The 20,213-nt window shown below is 40.4% G+C and overlaps 1 protein-coding gene across 1 annotated transcript; it reads left to right on the top strand.

Annotated features, from left to right (window-relative positions):
- The first annotated feature begins 1,616 nt into the window (after window positions 1-1,616).
- On the top strand, window positions 1,617-4,949 carry glula (glutamate-ammonia ligase (glutamine synthase) a). The gene is made up of 7 exons (XM_053486840.1): window positions 1,617-1,710; window positions 2,530-2,714; window positions 3,132-3,293; window positions 3,377-3,523; window positions 3,613-3,740; window positions 4,036-4,235; window positions 4,450-4,949. Exons 2-7 carry the CDS (start codon window positions 2,549-2,551, stop codon window positions 4,760-4,762), a joined length of 1,116 nt encoding a protein of 371 aa, XP_053342815.1. The 5' UTR covers window positions 1,617-1,710; window positions 2,530-2,548; the 3' UTR covers window positions 4,763-4,949.
- Window positions 4,950-20,213: the final 15,264 nt, after the last annotated feature.

Consider the following 20,213-nt stretch of genomic DNA (forward strand, 5'->3'; position numbering starts at 1 on the left):
CACCACTAGCTATGTGACATAGTAGATAAAAGATAAAGCTGCGTTTGTATATTTATATTCTGTTTTTAAATTCAGGAAGTAAGGTTTTATATAAAGCAGCGATTTTTAATGTCAAGTTGGCTAACTTAGCTTTCTGCTAGCTAACCATATGATTTTGTTATGTTGTTATAATATTTATTCTCTAAATGGTGCTAATTGGTAAATGAAAATAGTTTTAACCTAAAAACATCAATTTGTACCTGTTGTTAAAATGTAAACTTATTAAATATCAGTTGAAAATTGTATTAGCCAAAAGGCATTCAGGGTAACTTGTGTGTTTCAGTGACACGACGCAACAAAAGCTAATGATTTATCATTCCTGCATCTCTGATCTAATTCTGTTGATTATGATATCAATGAGTAAGTTGTTTAAAAATTATCTGTTGATAAGAAAAAAAGGAGCTGATAATGATTTACTTAAGGAAATGAGGATCGGGGTTGCCAGATTGTGTTTTTCCTCTTCAGCAATCCAGAAGACATTACAATAAATAAAATAAAATATTAAATAAATCCAAAAAGGGACTCCTCTGAGTAAAATACCTTATTCTGATAACAGGATTATATGCCTTGATTTAGTGTATCTTAGTTAGATGCTACCTGGACTTCATTGGATTTGTACATGTACTTTGCACATTGACAGTGAAGCTGATTCTAATCTAATCTAATCTAATCTCTCACTCACTCATCGTCTATACCGCCTTATACTGTGTACAGGGTCATGGAGGGACTGAGGCCTGGTCACAGGAGACGTAGGGAATGAGGCGGGTACACCAAGGACGGGGTGCCAGTCCATTGCAGGGCACACACACACGCACACTACGGTTAATTTGGGAACACCAATTAGCCTAATCTGTATCTGTTTGGACTGTAGCAGAAAACCGAAGTACCCAGAGGAAACCCACCAAGCACTCAGGGAGAACATGCAGACTCTACACACACAGACAGGAATTGAACCCTCGACCCTGGAGGTGTGAGGAGACAGTGCTAATGCTAACCACTACACCACTGTGTCGCCATAATCTAATCCAAATAGAGATAACATGAGATAGTATAATATCTGGCAACCCTGTGCAATTCTAAGTACCTCCACCAGGTGGAGCGCTCTCACCATCCTGTACTTATACCATACACTTCATTAAATAAAAAATATAATTAATATAATTAATTTAATAAAAAACACTTAATTATTTATACCATACACTTCATTAAAGTTGTTTTATTTCATCGTATATATATATATATATATATATATATATATATATAAAACAAAAGTGAATTATATATTCACTTTTGACAAACAAAACAAAGTAAATTATATATATATAATTTTATATATAATTCACTTTTATTTTAAATATATATAAATGACAATTTTGTTTAAGTCGTTCCCTCAGCGTGTCGTTATGCTGAGAAGAAAGAAAAACAATCTCGCGCTGGTGGGCGGAGACTCCCTGCGCCGAGCACCAATCACCTCCAGGCTCGTGCCTTTTCTCTGTCTCGGCGCCGGCCAATCAGAAGCGGCGCGGTCCCCGCGCGTGTATATAAATGAGCAGGAACGCAGCGGGTTCCTCAGAGAAGGCGAGCCGGAGCCGAGGTGTGATCTCTCAGGCAGACTTGGGCCGGTTACTGGGCTTGTTCTGACTCTCACTCCTGATTCTCACTCCTGCACAGGTATATCATACTTTATACTACACTTTATATCATATACTTCTACTTAATAAAACGTATGAGCTTGTTTATTGTGGTCGACTTGTTTCTTATTATGCAAGTGTTACATTGCATTGCATTATGTTTTTGTTTATTAAATAATGCTGTATTTATTTTATGCATATAATATAAAATCTGTAGGCTTTAGAGGCAATGGAGCACATGATGCATCTTAGATGTCAGTTATAATAAAGGCGCCCTAAAAAAAAAAAAAAACTTAAAATGCCTTTAAAAAATGTTCCTTTCTTTTGAATTACCGACCTGCCTAAATGCTGGAGTGCACTTTAACCCTACTGTATCTGGAGATACAGCTGACTAGTTTTTTTTTTTTTTTTTTTTTAAATGAGTATCAGGGTTTAAAGTCATCTCTTAAGGTTTCAGGTTTCTTTTGTGCCGTAATCCTCACGTTATTGTCACGACCTTACAATGCACCAGGGCCTTGCTAAATACCGTTTAATGATGATATTAATAAAAGAGAGTTTTTGACAGATTGACAGCATAGAAATATGATATTGAGACATGTCGCTGACGATGTAGGCCTCATCACGCTACATGCATGCCTTTATCCCTGGCACGTCTTCGTTCATCCATGTTGTGATGCAGGGCTTCACCAGTGCCCGTCACCATGACGACGAGACGGAGCCACCGGAGGTGTTTGCACACTGTTGTGAAAGGGTTTTGCAGGGAAAATCTCTTTGGCATGAGTTTGTGTAATAGACGTTGTCTTGTTGTACCTGTGGCATCGGCTCGCATCCTCCTGACCCGTGCTCGCTGTGTGTTTAGGTGATTTACAGTAAGAAACATGGCAACATCAGCCAGCTCGCTGCTCAGCAAGGTGGTGAAGCGACAGTACATGGAGCTTCCTCAGGGGGACAAAGTGCAGGTGATGTACATCTGGATCGATGGCACAGGGGAGGGACTGCGCTGCAAAACCAGGACGGTCGACTCCGAGCCAAAGAGCATCGAGGGTAAGCCAATATACGATTTATAAATCTATATAATGCAGTGTTATATAATCATGCTTGCACAGAACTAACGAGCCAAGAGTTGGATACAACCTTTAACCCTTACCTGCTAATCCAATCAAAGATCAGAACAGGCGATTAAATGTTTCTCTGTGGTTTTATATGCTTTTATGGTTGGATTGTATCATTTCAGCTTCTCAAGCTGATCCTTGAACATCCAGTCTCTGCTCTAATTTAAAATGACAATTAAATTTCAAACCTTTTGAACATGGTGCATCTTTGGTCAGCTTTAAAACAACTTGTAATCTAAATTTTAGCATTTTTCTAGCATCTGACTGGGGCGAGCAGAAAACCTGGGAAACAAGTTTGAGGGGAAAAACTATTGCATATGCATTAAAACTATACCATTTATCGCTCCAGATCTTCCTGAGTGGAACTTCGATGGCTCCAGCACCTACCAGTCTGAGGGCTCGAACAGCGACATGTATCTCATTCCCTCGGCCATGTTCAGAGATCCGTTTCGCAAAGACCCCAACAAGCTGGTCCTGTGTGAAGTCCTGAAATACAACCGCAAACCAGCTGGTAAATACGATATTTCTTCTTTTTAAAAGTATACCACGTTATTATTCGGCCTACTGTAAAGGTCACGTTTGTCCTCCACCCAGAAACCAATCATCGCTTGACGTGTCGAAAGGTCATGCAGATGGTGCAGGATCAGAGCCCGTGGTTTGGCATGGAGCAGGAGTACACCATCCTAGGAACAGACGGTCATCCTTTCGGCTGGCCTTCCAATGGCTTTCCTGGTCCTCAGGGTACGGCGTCTCTGTCCGCTTTTACACGTTCCTCATTGACGTCAGTGTTGGAGCTGGTGTTCATGGTGTGTTTACTGGTTCCTTTTCAGGACCTTATTACTGTGGAGTCGGAGCAGACAAGGCATACGGCAGGGATATCGTCGAAGCTCACTACAGAGCGTGTCTGTACGCTGGAGTGAATATCTGTGGCACGAACGCTGAAGTCATGCCAGCGCAGGTACGCCGGGGTCAAATGAAGGCTACAGCATGGGCTCTGTAGCAGTGTTGAGTCACATGGGAACATAGGTAGTCTGACATGGGTACTGATATTAATACATTTTAAGCAAGATATAAATTAACCCCTAACAAGGTGTTTTATCAGAAATAGACTCTGGGGTGCTGAGCAGAAGGTCTGCGGTTCAAGTCCCAACACTGCCAAGATGCCCCTGTTAGGGCTCTTAATCCTGTCTACTCCAAGGGTGCTGTACTGTGGTGCTGTATTGTATACATGACGGACTGTTCTTCTTTTCCAGTGGGAGTTCCAGGTGGGACCGTGCGAGGGCATCGAGATGGGAGATCACCTGTGGGTGGCTCGTTTCATCCTGCACAGAGTGTGTGAAGACTTCGGCATTGTCGCCTCCTTTGACCCCAAACCCATCCCTGGGAACTGGAACGGCGCTGGCTGTCACACCAACTTCAGCACTAAGGAGATGCGGGAAGAAGGCGGGCTCAAGTAAGTGTAACGCAACACTCTAAAGCAATTGGTTCGGGATACTGAATGTGTGACCGAGTGATGACTCTAAATTGTCAGGTTTATTTCATGATATTCCAAGACCTTTTTGCCAAGTATCATAGTTGCATCATCTGCGGGAGGTGAAATGGCAATCCATTTTTGTTTTGATAAACAAGATTCCTAAATAACATTTCCTTCTATTCTTTTTAAACAGGTGCATTGAGGAATCTATCGAGAGACTGGCTAAGAGACACAGCTACCACATTCGCGCCTACGACCCTAAAGGAGGCCTGGACAATGCTCGCCGCCTGACCGGCCGCCACGAAACCTCCAACATCCACGAGTTCTCCGCTGGCGTTGCCAATCGTGGCGCCAGCATCCGCATCCCTCGCACTGTTGGACAGGAAAAGAAGGGATACTTCGAAGACCGCCGTCCGAGCGCTAACTGCGACCCGTACGCCGTCACCGAAGCTCTCATACGCACGTGTCTGCTTAACGAAGACGGAGATGAACCCTTGGACTATTAGATCTTTTTAAATCTCTCTACTTTCTGTCACTTTGAGGACTGGGCTTCATTCCACTCATCTGTTAAACCGCCGTGAGGCAGATTTTAGTACTGTATTCTCTTGTTTTTCTTTTATTTCTGTTTCATTAGAATGTCTCTAACCATGCGTCATAGCCATAACCATGTTTTTTTCTTTTTTTTTTTTTTTTTTGTTTGTTTTTTTAAAGAAGTTGGCTGGTCAACTTAACAATTTAAGGATTAAACTTGACTTTAACCAGGGACGTGATGTTGCGGCGCATATCTCACCCTTCCGTGTTAACCCCTGCCCCCCCCCCCCCCCCTTTTTTTTTTTTGTCTGTTCTCTTCTTTCCATGATCGGATTCCTTGACTCTAAATCCCCCCCCCCCCCCGTCCGTCTTCATGATATTGCTTTCGTTGAAGAGAATGGAAAAAGGACTAAAGATATGATGCACACATGGAGTGTGATGGACTTGAGCTGCTCAGGCTGCGCAATACACTTCATATCATCAGTAGCTAGCTTGTGTACATGAGTTGCTATAACGTTTCAACTGTGTAACGTTTTATTGTTACTAACTAAAGTGGTGTTCAGTGACGTATGACTATTTTGTACTAATTCAGGTTATATGGTACACACTCGACTCTCCTGAATGGTCGTACCACTTGTTTAAGAGCGGGGAGGGAGAATCTGTGAGTAAAGAAAGCTTTGGATGCATTATGCTGTATGACATCCGTGTGGGTTTTGGGGTAAAATCCTGAAGTTGCTGAACCTGTGTTTTGCTTTGTCTTTTGAGACACTAAAAAAAAAAAAAAAAAAAAAAAAAAACTATTTTTACCACAAACCACTTGACTTGTGTTTTTCCTCTTGATCCTGTGTAGTTGGATTGTAGATTAGCCAAAGGATTACCTCTGCTTATAACCTAATTATAAAAGCGAGGTAATGCACAATTTTTTATGTTTACGCAATATCACGTGAGAGGGATTGCCGAATGCCTCACAGCACATGCTATATACAACAATGCAGCACAACCCTCAACGTTTGATATTGCATTTATGCAACAATATAATTAACCGACAGTTAACTTAACATGTGAAAGTAGTTTTAAAAAAACCTTACTGGTACTATGTAGCCAAAAGGTGAGGAGAATAAGGAGTTGGTGGACTTTCTTGTTCCCAAAAAAATCAACAATAGGTCAAATCCCAAATAGTATTTAATGGAAAGGATGTCCGCTATGGTTTCAGAATGACTATGAAGCAACATTGACCGCGTGTTTAACTTGACATATCAGTACTCCCTCCTTAATACTGTGGACCGTCCAGACCTACTCTCACCCACGCTGAGACATACAGTGTCATTAACAGGTTATAAGAATACCTTCCACAGCCAGTCACCCACATACTGTACAGTAGGTAAATGTCCCAGTGCTGTTACTGTCCATTATCATCACTCGTGAAATACCTTTTGTCCAATCAGATTACTTGATCATAACTAACTGTTGAAAAATTAGTACTAAAAATAGTAAGTTTTACCATTAAACTATCTAGCTCATTTTTAAATACATTAGCGGTGATGAATGTTAGCTCAGCCTAAATATCTAGATATATAAATAACTACAAAAAGAAACGGTTAGCTGGCTAGAACTGCAGCAGTAAATCAGGTTTGTTCACCATAAACAGCTAGAGACATCTTAATTTCAAAGCTAGGTAGTGTTACACTGAGCGGTTGCCATAGAAATAGCTAAACATAAACAGATAGTAGCTTTGTGGTTGGTTAAAATAAAACAGGATATTAATCATGGTTTACACTAACTCTTTGATATACATTGTAACATCCTCTTTAAGGTATGTTTAAATATAACCAAGTTAAGAAAACATCAAAGAAAAGAAAGTCTCTGTAACTAAACCTGAAATAATCATTAAATCCATTTGATTTTGATTAGATTCTTTTTCCTGGTGTAAAAAAAAAATCAAATCAGAGGCGATAATAGCAACAATTCTAGTAGCATCTATTAGGCATGTATTACAATCAGCGGTGCAATCATTTAAACATCGCCCTGAATTCCATAAAGATCAACTTACAATCAAAGTTACTCAATACTGCTTGACCTACAATGGCTAATCTCACATCTGATCCTGGCATGCACAGAGCGCATGATAATAGCATGCAAAGAATCGAAATAGCATTTGACAAGATAAAGTCTTGCAACCTTGCTCTTAAAAACCCGTCATAAACCACAGATCAAAGTGCATCTAAAAAGCAACGACAGACAAAAAAGAGCTTTCATGACGGAAAAAGCCATAAAAGCTTGACCAGAGAGATTCTGGTCGCTATTGATCAGTGATGTAATTGATCAGCTTCGGGGAGATAAAGATAAAAGAGGACAAATATTGTATTTGACTGTCCAACTCAAGACTATAAAATCTTTAGCAACTTTTTTGATGACTTCAAAATTACTGCAGCATCAGTGTTTAAAAGTAAGGAAAGCAAATATTTTAGTAACTCTACTTTGCTAATCTAGTTTTATTGTAGGAGATTCTTGTCATTTGATTAATATATAAATTAAATAATAAACCTTAGTTCTCATTTTGATCTGTAATTTGTTTTCTTATCCTTTTCTTTGTAAGATGTTTTTTACTGAAATTACAAGATGAAGCATCTTTTTTGCCTTCCAGGTAAAAATATAATATGAGCCTTTAGAAGATACTATTGAAATTGTGATTTAGCTCGCTAAAAAAACTAAATATACAGTATATATATATATATATATATATATATATATATATATATATATATATACCTAACTGAACATTGGTTTCATAAATTAGCTAGCTAATTAAGTTTTGTATATAATTTTCATAAATTATCTAGTGGTTAAGTTTGTATATCATTTTCATAATTTAGTCAGCTAGTTCAGTTTTTTACATCAGTTTTCATTAGCTAGCTAGTAAAGTTTTATATGTCATTGTATATTATATCAATATCGTACTATATCATATTTCTATGTTGGTTTGATAAACTCAAGCTAAGTTTAAGAAGGTTAAGCCAGTTATGCCTAGTTGCCTTAGCATTCAATCCAGAACTGTCATTAAAGAGAAATTTTAGCTTTTTCTAGATTTTAATTAGTATAATTATTTATCTTATAACAGATTACTTAAAGGTCCTAAAGGAGGAATTTGCTGTTTGTTATTGTAAATTATTAGAGTTTAGGTCAAAAAATGTAAAAAGGGGTCCTGGTGAAACTGGAGATATTTTGTGACTTAGTACAACATACAGTACATTTACATTATCCATGGCAGAAATGTGTTTTATAAACATAGAAATAAGAGGTTAAGTAGAGAGGGTGTCAAGGGAGTATGGAAGTAGCATTTAATAAAAATAAAATACATCTATTCTGGTAATGCAAGTGAATTAAATTCGATACAGAGAACAAAAACAAAAACTGAACACACGGAGCTTCTCCACCTGATAAATCATAAATAAACCCAGTGAACTGGGCAAGATCACAATCACAGCACATTTCTGAGCAGTTAAGGGCTTAAGGTCATTGCCTAAAGAAGCAACAGCTGCATTCCGCCATTGTTAGATCTATCCGCACTTGTCCAAGGCTTTAAAAGAAACACAAAATTCATCCAGTGTGTCTTTAGTTTAGCAGCTGGAGGCTAATGCTAGCAGCTAATGCCTTCTAAAATCTCCTTTCTTTAAACACTATGATTAAGCTCTGTGAGTTATTTTGAAAAATGTTTTGTAAAATAATGATCAATTGTACAAAGATAAATAAGCAAAACACCAAATATGTCTTAGAAATATGACTGTGGAAATATATATTGTTTTGACACCAGCGTTAATTTAGAGCTTTGACCCAAAATAATGATTTACCTAAAAATTAAGGAGAATTAAGAATTTTTGGGTTTGTGGCAAATAAAAGGACTGGAATGGTAGTCATAGAAGAGTTTTAATGAAAACACACTATAAAGTGCAAAACATGCACTTAAAATGCATTTAAATATGAGATAAAGAAAAAAAAAAAAACTGGGAGGAGGTCAAGTGCTGTGCAAACAACAATATGTGGGCAAGGCAATAATCGTTAACACTGAGGGCAGGCAAAAGCAAAAACAAACATGGCAATGAAGATAATAAAGACGGTCTTTGTTCTGGAAAGTATAGTCACGGGCTGATTTGGGAGATTCCCTAAAAGAGCTGACTCTGGGTGTGCTCGGTTGGGGGGCTGGAAATTCAGGCTGAGTGGTGAGAATCTTCTGAAATCCAGAATTGCCCTTCTGGGCCAAAACCATGCCAGTCTATATTATTCCACCTTATCCCTTCTGCGTCGTTATCCCATAATTTCAGTGTAGCTGTAAATGTGTATCTCTGTCAGTTGGGCAAGGGTGTGTACTTAGGAGGCAAGGTTTGGGATGGGGTCATTTTACAGGTTTGAGAAGGGACAACTGAAAGTACTGTATGGTTACATGGTGGACATCTTATTTGTAAATGAATTTACTGATATGTTTAAGACTAATGTACTGTATGGGCTGATAAACCTGAAGTTGAGTTTCTTGTAGCCTCGTTGGATCCAGAAGTCTTAAGTGGTGAACCTGTCACCTTGATCTGTCACCTTGATGATATGATGGTGTCTCCACCAGTTAGTTAGTCTGTGTTGTCCTGTATCTTATGAACTTGTGCCACTTGTTTGATACATTGGTGAGTGCGCTCTCATACCCACTCACTTCTTCAGAACCATTTGATTACCATCGGGGAGTAAGTAGAATTGCAATATGTTCCCGAATAAGCAGCTGTCAAAGTTTATTTGAATTTGTTGTATTGTATTTATATATTTATAAAGCAAATTGTTTTCCAAGGTCCCTTACAGTATCCTAGGAGATCCCATAACATTTAAACATGCAGTTGAAGAACAGTTCCCCTGTCTCAAATCAGGTGGGAAATGCCAGTCGGGGAATGAGACGCAGTTACGTACTGATTCTATCCATACCCACTCTGATCAACTATGATGTTACCTTTAGACCTGGGCAGGTTTGAAATGGAATCCACTGCAAGGTATGAGCTTCTCAGCAGCTTAAATGAGATCTTGGCTTGGTTTGATCATTTAATCATTTGATCAGTGTCCCATTTGATGATTCCCAAGGAACAGGATGATGGTACAAACATTCTTTACTGGATTTTTTGTTTTGTGTGTGCAGACATGATGTCAGCTTTAGTGGGTTTGAATAAGATGAAAGGATAAGAAAAACCCTCTTTTGTAGTTTTTTAAGTGCCAGCTTGATTGGCAGTAATTCTTGATTCTCACCATCATAATTCTGTTCTGTTGGTGAGAGCTTCTTGGAATCGACTGAGTGTAACTTTGGCTTATCTCTGAAACACAACAAGATGGATCCCATTTCTGTTTCAGAGGTGTTGATGGATGTGGGTGAATGTTTCCTAGTGCCTTTGAAATGCATTCTTGACTGCCCCTATCTTAGCCATCCAATGGTAAGTGAGAGGATGAGGATGGGCAATCAAGATTAATCCACAGATTAAAGACCTATACAAATTGGCAAAGCTGATGAACATTGCAGATCTTCGAGCCAGGATGTCACCCCTGTTTCCCCCTGCCCTCATCTATGCAACTACATCAGAGTTAATAATGTAAAACACAAACTTTTAATGAATAACTAATAATCCAGGGTTTGCGTGGAAGTGTGCTTTATATGGCCTACGTGGCCTTATATAAAATGAAAGAATGTTATCAATGTAAACTACACTGTATTACCAAAAGTATTTACTCGACTACCTTCACATGTCGCTCCTGAGCCAGTGATCCAGTCCCCCTGGTCTTCCTTTGGACCTTTTTGACTCGTCCTGGTGTCCCTCTTCTGGTTGGAGATCTCGTCACATGGATGCCCCGTGTGGTCTGCTTGGGATGCGTGAGGTGACTGGGAACGGTACTACTTTATCATAAAGATGGTCCTGTCCTCGGCTAATGCAGTCAGCTGTTCTGCGAGGACGTGTGACTGCAGTCGCTCGATAGTTCAGGACTGTGATTTCCAACACTCTACCTGAGCCTCTAAGAACAAAATGGACTCCATATTAACTTAAAGACATCAACTGTTATATTGAACTTACTGCAAAACAATTCCTGCTATCTAATATCACCCAGATAAGGATGGGTTCCCTGTTGAGTCAGGTTCCTCTAAAGGTTTCTTCCTATTTCCATCTCAGGGAGTTTTTCTTTACCACCATCACCCTCGGCTTGCTTATCAGGGACAATCTGATCATTTTGATTCATACACATTTTCTCACATTTAATACATATTTCCATCATTTTCCTATATTTTCTATAATTTCTGTAAAGGTGCAAAAGTACATTGTGACAATGACCATTATACAAGTGCTATAAATTGAATAGCCTTTGAATTGAATATGCATATTAAGGCAGGCAAGCAAAATCTTTGGCAATATGTTGAATGAATTGTTTTAGCAGGCTTCCATTTGTCCAATATTTTTATGTGCACCAAATATGTGCACTCTGGAGGGCCGTTTATAAAGATTTTGGCCATTTTCACCTATCCAATCACAGAACAAACTGGTGGCAGTAGGTTACATTTGTCCTTAAACCAAACCTTGTCTTCTCCCAGAAAAGAAGCTGACAAAGGCAGGTAAAATAGATGAATGGATGGACAGACTGAATACTGCTTTAATGTTTCTTGCATGTATTGAACCATGACTTGCTGCTTAGTGAGGGAACGGGCATATTTGCATTTGCAGAGGTGGAATGTCCCTGGGTAAGAGCTCAATGGAGCAATTGTAAGGACAACAAGGGGTAAACTGCTGGTTATGCTTTTAGTGAATACCTCCCAAACAACTTGGTATTCTGAAGAAATGTTGATTTGGGTCATGCTTTTCATGCTTATGATATTTAAAGATGCTAGCATCTACACAGACAGTGCTATTGGCACTGAAATAACCAATGAGTGATGTGTTTTTCTAACCAGTAAGGTTGCAGGTGGTGCATGTGTAACCAGGTTGACTCAGAGTCAACCAATGTTCTCAAAGTTAAAAACAAGCAGGGTAAATGTTTGGAGAAGAGCGGAGGCAATGGAATCACTGTAGGAATGTTTGTGGATGGTCCATGACCTACCAACTTTATGAGTTGTAGGTGTTGTATGCATGAGATGTAAGTGGAGCTCCTTGGAGAGGTGGGTAGTTAAGGAGCTGGTGAGTGGTAAAGTAAGGTCAATTACCAAATACAGCTCCATTTTCTCATCTTGGCTTGCCATCTTCTTCATAGTTCCCAGGTTTAAGCCCGGACGTAGCTTTAAGAGCTAGCTAATTCCATTTGCTCCCAGTGGTAAACGGGTGGGATTCTAACACAGACTCCGACCTTGAGACATGGTGAGTAGTTCTTCTGTTTCCTAACCATCTACCTAACTAAAACTGATGAATGAATTGTTTTTCTAAGAAGTAAGCTGATCTTTTTTTATGAATGAGACCACATAGTTCCCCAGCAGACTTATCTGGATATACAGTACAATTACTGAACATGAAGACCATCATGTGAAGATGTGGTTGTGGTAGACATGGCTTGAGAAATCACTAACTTTGGTGTTGTTGCTGCTCTCTGGGTCTGCTGCAACCAAATGCTGGCAAAGTAGTTAATCGAAAACGAGGACTGGAGTGGATGAAAATGCAGCTAATGGAATTTTATTGAAAAGGTGGGCAAACAAATCTAAAATACAGTTCTAACACATAAAAATAAAAAAAGGAGGCAACAACACTATACGGACAAAGCAATTAAAAAACAGGGATAGCAACAAGACGACAAAGTCCCAGTCCCAGAAAGGCAGATAAAGGGTACTGTGAGGGCTACTTCACAATGTACAAGGAAAAACAGGGTCCATATACTGTAGTGTAACTTCATATTTTAATGATGCAGTGGTAAGGCCGAACTCAGCTGTTGCCTCAAGTAAGAAATCGTCCACATATCAGACCGTCTCACTGCAGTTTTGGGGTTCCCGGTCTACACAGTCAGTGAAGACCACAAGCCTACAAAGACCACCATCCTTCGAATGATGTGGCTCCAGAAACAAGATCCAGCAAGAGTTTATAAGGAATCGACCTTGGTCGATGGCAGCCATGTTTAGAAGCCACAGTTTAAGCTGGGAAATGCAGTTTCAATCCGCTTTGAGAAAATTCTCTGATGGTTTGTTACTAAATAAATGTCGAGAAAAAAAAGAAGTATTGATGAATAGACCTGAGGGATGATGAGCACCGTTTATCCGGGGACTCTGAATGTTGTTTTCTAATATGAGCCGGAACAAGCAGGAGTCGAGTATACATGGTAAAAAATAAAAAATAAAAGTAAACAAACAGGTAAACACATTGAAGCTATATTTGTAATGTGCAGTGTTTATGGACAGTGGATCAGGTGTCTGGACTCTTGATTTGTTCATCATCATGCAGCATTATCCAGCACTGTTTTCTGACCAAAAACAATCCTAATGAAATAGAACCATGTTCAGAACCATGATTAAATCTATTCCAAAATCACTACAGGCTGCATGATATGCGAAACCTAAAAAAAAAAAAAAAATTGCATGAAAACAACCCTGTTTTTTTCTGTGAGCTGAAACGTAATGAATCCATCAGAAAGAAACAATTTTGTTCAGATTTGGAATTTTGTCGAATTATAGCTCCACATATAATCAACCTGGAGGCCAAGTGACTGATTAATGGCCTCCTCTCTTTTCTCATCATGAATGCTCTGTTGTTTAAAAACTGAACAGCAGGATAAAAGGTCGGACCACACTGAGGCCAGCGTGAAATCTTAAACATCACGCAGAAAGATTTTAAACTTCATCTGAAAGTGTGTTGAGTGTGCACTTTCTTTTGCATAATCATTTATGTCCGTGACACGATCTGTCCCTCACTCACACCCCGAGAAGAACATAAACAAGAATCGTGCCAAAACCACACCAGTCACACGCCGGCTGCGTGGGCACACACACCTCTGCCAAGAACAGCTGTTTTTTCCTCCAGTGCTTTAGTGGAATTGGATGCAACATCCAAACAGCACAGGACAGAAAAAATGTCTCCTCCTTTCTGGTCTCATGCCCGAGGGGCTGGAGTAACAAGTTCAATGCAGGACCTTTTACCTACATTCTCATGGACTGAAAACTAGACACAGAGCGCGGAGACCGCCCTCTTACTGGCTCCATAAAACCAGAGCAACCAATCAGAAATCAGTTCCCTGTTGCCATACTCAAAGAGGAAGAAACACGGAGACAAAAACAAGGAGGGAAGTCCCATCATGTGCTGAGTACATCTCAAAATAGTAAAATCAACACTTTAGTTCGGTGTCTGAGGCAAACACACACACACACACACACACACGAGCTTGAAGAAAACACATTGCATTTAAGGATTATTTGAGCATTATATGGTTTCTGAATTTTTTAAAATATGTTTTTCTAATCAAATTTTATACAAATCGACTTCATAATAATTATTATCATTACATAAAACTTAATCTAAATACTTTTTAAAGCTACACATTTAATAGTGCTTCACATTGGGAAATTACAAAATAAATGAAATGTTAAAAGTTAAATATACACGGCAAATATAAAGAAAATGTAAAAATTATCAAGACAGATGCTTTAATGTTCACCTTAAACAGTTTCCCGAACACATTCTTGTAAAATCAGTCTAAAGTTTCCTACCTACCTCATCACCAAATACACAAAAAATTGTCTGTTTAGTTGTTTGTTTGTTTGTTTGTTTGTTTGTTCTTTCCCATTAGAGTTGCTATAGAACTAAGAACGGTATTTAACCCGGAGTTTAAAAGATCTGAACCAATAAACAGTGCGATAACAGCTAGAAACTGGAAAAACATATAGAGGCGGCTTGGAGAAAAATGAGGAAATGGGACAAAACACTCGCCAGACATGTCAAGACCATGCATGGCAAAAGGTGCAAATATAAACGGACACGGGTTCGAGACACAGAGAGAGAATAATGACCAGGGAAAAGGTGTGAAAAAAGATAAAGGTGTGGGGGGGGGGGGGGGTTAGGCATACCCAGGGCGGGGCCAGAGTGGGGGAAGGGGAACACTATCATACACTACACACTCATCTGCACACCTGTTCAAGTGCTTGTTATCGCAAATATCTAATCGGCCAATCACGTGGCAGCAACCCGGTGTACCGGCATGGAGACACGGTGAGGATACGATGTGCTGAAGGTCAAACTGAGCGTCAGGGCGAAGAAGAAAGGAGACGTAAGTGACTCTGAGTGTAGCGTGGTTGTCTGTCCGAATATTTCCCAAACTGCTGATCTACTGGGATTTCCACACACACACACACACACACACACACACATACACACATTTCTGGTGTTTACAGAGAATGGTGAGAAAAAGAGTAAATCCCCAGTGAGGGCGGTTTTCTGGGTGAAAATGCCTTGTTGAGGTCAGAGGTCAGAGGTCAGAGGAGAACGGCCAGACTGGGACGAGCTGATAAAAAGTCTACATTGACACAAATAACGTCTCATTACACTCGAGGTCTGCAACTCTCACGTCGGAACATGAGGCAGAAGACCACACCGGGCGTCGCTGCTCTCAGATAAGAACAGGAAACTCAGGCTGCAGGTCACATGGTCTCACCAACATCAGACACCAGAAGTTGAGAAAAACATCGTCTGGTCTGATGAGTCTCGATTTCTGCTGCAACATTTGAATGGATAAACAACCTGAAAGCGTGGATCCATCCTGCCGTGTATCAGCGGTTCAGGCTGGTGGTGGTGTAATGGTGGTGTGAGGGATTTAAATCATGACAAACCATGAAACACTGGTTTGTTGAAAGTGACGGTGACGTCACTGCACCACACGGCCTCCACAGTCACCTGATCTCACTCCAGTAGAGCGGCTCAGGCACGCGGTGGAACGGGAGAGACGAGTCATGGATATGCAGCCGACAAACCTGCAGCGACTGTGTGATGACATCATAACAATGTGGAGCGAAATCTCTAAGGAGTGTTTCAGCACCGTGTTGAATCTGAGGCATGGAGAATTATCACGCAGTTCTGAAGGCAAACGTGATCCAACCCAGTACGAGCACGGTGTACCTAATAATGTGGCCAGTGAGTGTCTAAGGTTTAAAGGTGACAAGTTACATGGTGAACTAAAAACATGAATCTCTATAAACATAAAGTAAAGTGCTGAGAATTTGGACACTACTGCAAAAAAAAAAAAAAAAGTCATCACGATAGTGAAGACAGATGATCACGGTATCAGGAGGAAGGAACCTGAGAACACGGATAAACAGAATTCCACGGATTGTGCTTGTTGGAGAACTGGAGCTTCCCACAGAACCCACAGAATCCACCCACTGCTGGATGTAATCACACAAGAACGTGTTTGTCACCGTGTTTCTAATCACCGTAATCAGTGTTTAGAGCACACGAGGAACCGCACCGTAAACAGGCAGCTCACAGGAACACCATGTTAAGAGTAAACACCTGGGCTGAACTATTCCCAGAAAACCCTTACACCTCGTTTCCTACCATACTAATACCTTATCATCCGCTATGGTTTCTATAAAAAGCCCCTCGTTCACAAGGATGTGTGCAGGAGACACTCTGAAATGAAATAAACCACAGACATGGTTACATTTTCGTAAAGTTAGGAGACGTTTATGGAAGGAGTCTCCAGTGTCGGCGCTTTGTAACAGTCAGGCGTGAAGCTCTCATGAACATTAAGAGAGAGAGAAGAGAGGCTGCTGAGGGGAACAACAGGAATGAATTTGTTTAAAAATTCAATTGCGATATTGTAAACTGTACGCTATTAATTCAATTCAATTCAATTTTATTTGTATAGCGCTTTTAGCAATTTTCATTGCCGCAAAGCAGCTTTACATAGTCAAAAGAATTATTTAAGTTTGTATGGAATGTGAATTTGTATGAATCAAAATAATCAGTTTGTCCCTGGTGAGCAAGCCGAGGGCGACAGTGGCAAGGAAAAACTCCCTGAGATGGTAATAGGAAGAAACCTTGAGAGGAACCAGACTCAACAGGGAACCCATCCTCATTTGGGTGAAACAGAAAGCAGTAAATGATCTGCATTTATACAGTGTGTAGGGTGGGAGGCAGTTCAGCTATAATAGCTGATGTTAATTGATGTTAATATGGAGTCCAGGTAGTTATTGAAGACCCAGGTAGACTTGTAAGAAGTTCCAGTCATGAACTATCGAACTGTCAAGTCCCCAGAGAAACAGTTGCCAACACCAGTCAAGGCCAGAACCATTTTCTAGGTAGAGAGAATCATTCCCAGACACCAGACGCATCCCAGAGAGACACACGGGGCATCCATGTGACGAGATCTTCAGCCAGAAGCGGGGCACCAGGATGGGTCAGACAGGTCCGGAGGGCAGAGGGAGTCTGGATCACTGGCAGCTCAGGAACGACATGTGTAGCTCGACAGAGAGAGAGAGAAAGAGTGAAAGGGGGGACAGGAGGAGAGAGGAAAAAGAAAGAGGGGGGGAAAGAGAAGAAGAGGAGAGATGGCAGTTAGGTATGGTCACAGTCACACAATGTATAATGTGAATGTATATTAACTGTAGAGTGCAAGCAGAGACTCCGGCAGGACTAACTATGACAGCATAACTAAAAGGGAGAGCCAGAAGGAAACACAAACATGAGGGCTTCCTGACATGTAAAGCAAACAATCACCTCACCGTCAGCAAACCTGAGTGATCAATGAGAGTGAGGAAGACAGCATCCAAACATACCAGTTCACCATAATACTCTACGTCCATGAGTCCCCCAGATCTGCTCCTTTACCTATGGCAAATCTATTTATAAAAATGCTTGGCTAAATAAATAGGTTTTTAGCCTGGACTTAAACACTGAGACTGTGTCTGAGTCCCGAACACTATTTGGAAGACTATTCCATAACTTTGGGGCTTTATAAGAAAAAGCTCTGCCCCCAGCTGTATTTTTCATAATACGCGGTACTGACAAGCAGCCTGCATCCTTTGATCGAAGTAGGCGTGGCGGATCGTAAGACACTAGCATTTCGCTCAGGTACTGCGGCGCGAGACCATTTAATGCTTTATATGTCAAGAGTAGTATTTTAAAATCAATGCGAAATTTCACAGGGAGCCAATGGAGTGAAGATAAGATAGGGGTGATGTGCTCATATCTTCTGGTTCTGGTGAGGACTCTCGCTGCTGCATTCTGGACTAGCTGAAGCTTATTTATGCATCTAGCTGAACAACCAGACAGTAAGGCATTACAATAGTTCAACCTAGAGGTGATAAAAGCATGAACTAGTTTTTCTGCATCGTTTGGCGACAATAAATTTCTTATTCTGGCAATATTTCTGAGGTGAAAGAATGCTATCCTGGTAATATTATCTACATGTGCTTCAAATGAAAGGCTGGAATCAATAATCACACCAAGGTCTTTCACTGTTGCATTTGATGGAACAGAAAGGCCATCTAAAGTTACGGTGTGATCTAAAATTTTACTCCTAGCTGTATGCGGTCCTATGACTAGAACTTCTGTCTTATCCGGATTTAGCAGAAGGAAGTTAATTAGCATCCAATTTCTTATGTCCTGCACACATTGCTCAATTTTAGTAAGCTGTTTTTTCTCATCAGGTTTTGCTGAGACATATAACTGTGTATCGTCAGCATAACAATGAAAACTAATACCATGCTTACGGATTATGTTGCCCAGAGGAAGCATGTAAAGGGAAAAAAGCAGTGAACCTAAAACTGAACCCTGCGGAACGCCAAACTCCACTAGAGAACATGCAGAATAATCACCATTTAAGTCTACATACTGATAACGATGGGTCAGATAGGATCTGAGCCAGGAGAGGGCTGTACCCTTAATTCCCACTACATTTTCTAATCTGTGAAGAAGAATAGCGTGATCAACAGTGTCAAAAGCTGCACTGAGGTCAAGTAATACAAGCATAGTTACACAACCCTGATCAGAGGCCAATAGAATGTCATTTACTACTTTAACGAGCGCTGTCTCTGTACTGTGATGAGGCCTAAATCCTGACTGATACAGTTCATGTATGCCATTTCTATGTATATATGAATATATATTAATGTAATATAACTATAAACTTTACATTTAAACTAAAATGTATCTTAATCAATAAAAAACAAACAATATGTTGCATGAAAACAGTCATCTGGGATCCTCCTGTTGTTGATTATTTTCCTACAACAGCTTGACACGATGTAGTTTTCTATCTTGCGTAATTGAGGATTGATTTAGATTGATCTAGATTGAGAATTTAGATTGATGATCTACCTTCAAAAAAAGCTGTTTATCAGATCTGTCTGTCTCTGTGCAGAAAGTATTGCCCCCCTCCCCTTTCCCCCATCCATCTATAGAAGGGGTGACCGCTGAGCAGCGAGCGTGCGGAAATGTAGTGAGAGAAGCTACTGGACTGCTATTTTTTTTTTTTTTTGCTCTAAATAATAATATCTCGTTCCAGAGAGATGAATTAGAATTTTGTTTACTGACCCAGATTTTATTGCACACGCGCTCTCTCACTAAAGCATGAACCGAAATGCAGAAACTGTGCTGCACATCTTCGTCAACTGTGCACATGTCAAGTGTTCTCGACATTCACCGTTATGTAACGCTTTACGCCTCGGAGTGATGGTCACGTCACCGTGCACGGCAGGGAAGACGTCTCAGCAATGCGCAGCCTATTTACGCGTGTCTGTTTCCACTTAATGCGGTTTGTATGCATCCATATGTGATTTCAACCTTGATTATGAAGCACACCAACAATAACAACATGAACACGTGCTCGAAGGAGGCACAAACAAAAGCACACGGGGGGAAGAAAACAAGAGAAGAGGGAAGGGAGGGGGAGACGGGATGCTGCTCAGTTGCCATGACAACCACCGGATCACCGGGCAAGCTGGTTCTAATCGGCGGGCGGGGTGGCGGTGGTGCTGTGTGTCCAGGGGGCCGGGGGGGGGGGCAGGTCTTTAATAGTGTTAGGAGAAGCAGTGTTATGCAAGCGAAGAGCACGGAGGGAATCTCAACAAAGAAACGGAGAAGGGAAAATTCCAGTAGATCTGTGCAAGACGCTTCAGTACATGTCTTTATTTCATAATAAGATCATGAAGACTGAACGGCAGCATCACCGTTCTTCACCAGCTAAACTCATCTCTCAGGAGTTAATATTTCTGCTATGATTGTGATCTAACGCTTTGCTCTGTGTATTATTGTTATTGCACCACTTTGGGCTTTAAATGTAATTAAATGTAACAGAGGGAGCAACGAACCTGCCTAATTTTCACTGTGAAATCATTTGTTGTTTTCCCCCACATACAAATAAAAAAATTAATTGCTATTTAGGGAATTCAGAGCCTCTGAAAGTGAATACGTAATCGTCCAAACCATGTTATGAGGATTTATTCAACATAAT

This window comes from Clarias gariepinus, chromosome 25, assembly GCF_024256425.1.
Source record: "Clarias gariepinus isolate MV-2021 ecotype Netherlands chromosome 25, CGAR_prim_01v2, whole genome shotgun sequence".
Classification (NCBI taxonomy): domain Eukaryota; kingdom Metazoa; phylum Chordata; class Actinopteri; order Siluriformes; family Clariidae; genus Clarias; species Clarias gariepinus.